This window comes from Eriocheir sinensis, chromosome 69 (genome assembly GCF_024679095.1).
Source record: "Eriocheir sinensis breed Jianghai 21 chromosome 69, ASM2467909v1, whole genome shotgun sequence".
Taxonomy (NCBI): domain Eukaryota; kingdom Metazoa; phylum Arthropoda; class Malacostraca; order Decapoda; family Varunidae; genus Eriocheir; species Eriocheir sinensis.
The window spans coordinates 5,182,848-5,187,847 of NC_066577.1; the positions used below are offsets into that span (position 1 = coordinate 5,182,848).

The 5,000-nt window shown below is 49.9% G+C and overlaps 1 protein-coding gene across 1 annotated transcript in view; it reads left to right on the forward strand.

Annotated features, from left to right (window-relative positions):
• The window catches only part of LOC126988444 (DENN domain-containing protein 1C-like), a 68,228-nt gene that overhangs the window by 36,840 nt on the left and 26,388 nt on the right, over positions 1-5,000 (forward strand). Inside the window, exon 10 of the mRNA XM_050846570.1 lies at positions 869-989. Within this exon, the coding sequence (XP_050702527.1) occupies positions 869-989 (121 nt within the window). The remainder of the gene's footprint in view (positions 1-868; positions 990-5,000) is intronic.

Below are 5,000 nucleotides of genomic sequence, written 5' to 3' on the forward strand. Positions count from 1 at the left end.
TCCTTTCCCTCTCCTTACCTTCCCTTCCTTTCCCTTCCCTTCCCTTCCCTTCCCTTACCTTACCTTACCTTCCTTTCCCTCTCCTTACCTTCCCTTCCTTTCCCTTCCCTTCCTTTCCCTTCCCTTTCTTTCCCTTCCCTTTCTTTCCCTTCCCTTCCTTTCCCTTCCCTTTCCCTTCCCTTCCCTTACCTTACCTTACCTTCCTTTCCCTCTCCTTACCTTCCCTTCCTTTCCCTTCCCTTCCTTTCCCTTCCCTTTCTTTCCCTTCCCTTCCTTTCCCTTCCCTTTCCCTTCCCTTCCCTTACCTTACCTTACCTTCCTTTCCCTCTCCTTACCTTCCCTTCCTTTCCCTTCCCTTCCTTTCCCTTCCTTTCTTTCCTTCCTTTCTTTCCTTCCTTCCTTTCCTTCCTTTCCTTCCCTTACCTTACCTTACCTTCCTTTCCCTATCCTTACCTTCCCTTCCTTTCCCTTCCCTTTCTTTCCTTCCTTTCTTTCCCTTCCCTTTCTTTCCTTCCCTTTCCTTCCTTTCCCTTCCCTTTCCCTTACCTTACCTTACCTTCCTTCCTCTCTTTCCTTCCTTCCTTTCCTTCCTTCCTTCCTTCCCTTTCTTTCCTTCCTTTCTTTCCTTCCCTTCCTTTCCTTCCTTCCTTTCTTTCCCTTCCTTTACCTTCCCTTTCATTCCCTTCCCTTTCCCAACCCTTCCCTTCCCTTCCCTTCCTTTTCCTTCCCTTTCCATCTCATCCCTACCCTTCCCAACCCTTCCCTTCCCTTCCCATTCCTTCCCATCCCGTACCTCTACTTCCCAACCCTTCCCTCTCTACCCCATCCCTTCCCACCCCATCTCCGTCCCTTCCTACCCCTTCCCCAGGTCACGAAGGGCGGTAAGCAGGTTAAGGAGAAAGGGAGACAGACGTACAAGGAATTTCGGGGCAGACTCAAAGACCTCCAGCAGCTGAGAGATGACGGCAGGCCTACCACATGGGTGAATGGTGAGTGTGGGAGGGAAGGGAAGGGAAGGGATGGAAAGGGAAGGAAGGAAGAAAGGATGAAGGAAGGATGAAAGGAAGGAAGGGAAGGATGGAAAGGAAGGAAGAAAGGAAGGGAAGGAAACAGAGCAGAAGGAAAGGGAAGGGAAGGGAACATAAAGGAAGGGAAGGGAAGAGAGGGGAGGGGAAGGGGCAGTGAGGGAAAGGAAGGGAAGGGAAGGAAAGAGAAGTAAAGGGAAGGGAAGGGAAATAGAAGGAAAATGAAGGGAACAGAAGGGAAGGGAAGAGAACGAAGGGTGTGTGTGAAGGGCGAAGGGGTGTTGTATATGTTTGTTTGTTTGTTTGTTTGTTTGTTGTTTTATTCCTTCTTTCCCTCCTTTTCTCTTCCTCCTTTTCCTCCGTTCCGTTCTGTTGACCTTTTATTGAGCTCCTTTTTCCTATGTTTTAAGTAATTACAATTTTTTTTATAGTTTTTTTAGTTAAGTTTATTTGGTTTTATATTTGGTTCCACAACCCTGCATTGTGGCACTAAAAAAATGATGGTCTATTAATCAATCAATCAATCCACTTCCCTTCCCTTCCCTTTCTATCCCTTCCCTTTCCTTCCCTTCTACCCTGTTCCCTTCTCTTCCCTTCCCTTCCCTTTCCATCCCTTCTCTTCTGTTCCATTCCCTTCCCTTTCCTTTCCATCCCTCCTCTTCTGTTCCCTTCCCTTCCCTTTCCTTCCCATTTCCTTCTCTTTCCTTTCCATCCCTTCCCTTCCCTTTCCATCCCTCCTCTTCTGTTCCATTCCCTTCCCTTCCCTTTCCATCCCTTCCCTTCCCTTTCCATCCCTCCTCTTCTGTTCCATTCCCTTCCCTTTCCTTCCCTTCCCTTTCCATTTCCTTCTCTTTCCTTTCCATCCCTTCCCTTCCCTTTCCATCCCTCCTCTTCTGTTCCATTCCCTTCCCTTACCTTTCCATCCCTTCCCTTCCCTTTCCATCCTCCTCTTCTGTTCCATTCCTTCCCTTCCTTTCCATCCCTCCTCTTCTGTTCCATTCCCTTCCTTTCCTTTCCATCCTTCCTTCCTTTCCATCCTCTTCTGTTCCATTCCTTCCTTCCTTTCCATCCTTCCCTTCCCTTTCTATCCCTTCACTTGTGTTCCATTCTCTTCTCTTACCTTTTCTTCCCTTCCCTTCCCTTTCCATCCCTTCTCTTCTGTTCCATTCCCTTCCCTTCCCTTTCCATCCCTCCTCTTCTGTTCCATTCCCTTCCCTTCCCTTTCCATCCCTCCTCTTCTGTTCATTCCCTTCCTTCCCTTTCCATCCCTCCTCTTCTGTTCCATTCCCTTCCCTTCCCTTTCCATCCCTCCTCTTCTGTTCCATTCCCTTCCCTTTCCTTTCCATCCCTTCCCTTCCCTTTCCATCCCTCCTCTTCTGTTCCATTCCCTTCCCTTCCCTTTCCATCCCTTCCCTTCCCTTTCCATCCCTCCTCTTCTGTTCCATTCCCTTCTCTTTCCTTTCCATCCCTTCCCTTCCCTTTCCATCCCTCCTCTTCTGTTCCATTCCCTTCCCTTCCCTTTCCATCCCTCCTCTTCTGTTCCATTCCCTTCCCTTCCCTTTCCATCCCTCCTCTTCTGTTACATTCCTTCCCTTCCTTTCCATCCCTCCCCTTCCGTTTCATTCCCTTCCCTTTCCTTTCCATCCCTCCTCTTCTGTTCCATTCCCTTCCCTTCCCTTTCCATCCCTCCTCTTCTGTTCCATTCCCTTCCCTTCCCTTTCCATCCCTCCTCTTCTGTTCCATTCCCTTCCCTTCCCTTTCCATCCCTCCTCTTCTGTTCCATTCCCTTCCCTTTCCTTTCCATCCCTCCTCTTCGCTTACATTCCCTTCCCTTCCCTTTCCATACCTACTCTTCTCTTCCATTCCCTTCCTTCCTTTCCATCCCTCCTCTTCTGTTCCATTCCTTCCTTTCCTTTCCATCCTTCCTTCCCTTGCCATCCCTCCTCTTCGGTTCCATTCCCTACACTTGGCTTCCCATCCCGTCCCTTCCCTTTCCATCCCTCCTCTTCTGTTCCATTCCCTTCCCTTTCCTTTCCATCCCTTCCCTTCCCTTTCCATCCCTTCCCTTCCCTTTCCATCCTTCCTTCCTTTCCATTCCTTCCTTCCTTCCATCCCTCCTCTTCTGTTCCATTCCCTTCCCTTCCCTTTCCATCCCTCCTCTTCTGTTCCATTCCCTTCCCTTCCCTTTCCATCCCTCCTCTTCTGTTCCATTCCTTCCTTCCTTTCCATCCCTCCTCTTCTGTTCCATTCCTTCCCTTTCCTTTCCATCCCTCCTCTTCATTCCATTCCCTTCCTTCCTTTCCATCCCTCCTCTTCTGTTCCATTCCCTTCCTTTCCATCCCTCCTCTTCTGTTCCCTTCCCTTCCCTTTCCATCCCTTCCCTTCCCTTTCCATCCCTCCTCTTCTGTTCCATTCCCTTCCCTTTCCTTTCCATCCCTTCCCTTCCCTTTCCATCCCTCCTCTTCTGTTCCATTCCCTTCCCTTTCCTTTCCATCCCTTCCCTTCCCTTTCCATCCCTTCCCTTCCCTTTCCATCCCTTCCCTTCCCTTTCCATTCCCTTCCCTTCCCTTTCCATCCCTTCCCTTCCCTTTCCATTTCCTTCTCCTTCCTTTCCATCCCTTCCCTTCCCTTCTGTTCCATTCCCTTCCCTTTCCTTTCTTTCCTTCCTTCCTTTCCATCCTTCCTTCCTTTCCATTCCTTCCCTTCCTTTCCATCCTTCCTTCCCTTTCCATCCCTCCTCTTCTGTTCCCTCCCCTTCCCTTTCCTTTCCATCCCTTCCCTTTCCATCCCTCCTCTTCTGTTCCATTCCCTTCCCTTTCCTTTCTTTCCCTTCCCTTCCCTTTCCATCCCTTCCCTTCCCTTTCCATCCCTCCTCTTCTGTTCCATTCCCTTCTCTTTCCTTTCCATCCCTTCTCTTTCCTTTCCATCCCTTCAATTTCCTTTACATCCCTTCCCTTCTGTTCCATTCCCTTCCCTTTCCTTTCTTTCCCTTCCCTTCCCTTTCCATCCCTTCCCTTCCCTTTCCATCCCTTCTCTTCTGTCCTGTTCCATTCCCTTCTCTTTCCTTTCCATCCCTTCCCTTCCCTTTCCATCCCTTCTCTTCTGTTCCATTCCCATCCCTTCCCTTTCCATCCCTTCTTTTCTGTTCCATTCCCTTCTCTTTCCTTCCCTTTCCATCTCTTCCCTTCTGTTCCATTCCCTTCTCTTCCCTTTCCATCCCTTCCCTTTCCATCCCTTCCCTTCTCTTCCATTCCCTTCCCATCCCTTCCCTTCTCTTCCATTCCCTTCCCATCCCTTCCCTTCCCATCCCTTCCCTTCTGTCCCGTTCCCTTCCCTTCCCTTCTGTTCCATTCCCTTCTCTTTCCTTTCCATCCCTTCCCTTCTGTCCTGTTCCCTTCTCTTCCCTTCTCTTCCCTTCCCTTTCCATCCCTTCTCTTCTGTTCCATTCCCTTCTCTTTCCTTTCCATCCCTTTCCTTCCCTTTCTTTTCCTTCCCTTCCCTTCCCTTCCTTTCCCTCCTAAATCTTTCCTTTCCTTCCCTTTCCATCCCTTCCCTTCCCTTCCCTTCCCTCTCCTTCCTAAACCTTTCCTTCCCTTCCCTTCCCTTCCTAACCCTCCCCTTCCTTTCCCTTCCCTTTGATTCCCTTCCTTGCCTTCCCTTTCCATCACTTCCTTTCCCTTTCCTTCCCTCTCCTTCCTAAACCTTCCCTTCCCTTCCCTTCCCTTCCTAACCCTCCCCTTCCTTTCCCTTCCCTGTCCTTCTTAAACCTTTCCTTCCCTTCCCTTCCCTTCCCTTCCTAACCCTCCCCTTCCTTTCCCTTCCCTTCGATTCCCTTCCTTCCCTTCCCTTTCCATCACTTCCCTTCCCTTTCCTTCCCTCTCCTTCCCTTCCCTTCCCTTCCTAACCCTCCCCTTCCTTTCCCTTCCCTCTCCTTCTTACACCAATCCCCCATTCCCTTCCTCTCCCAACCCCATC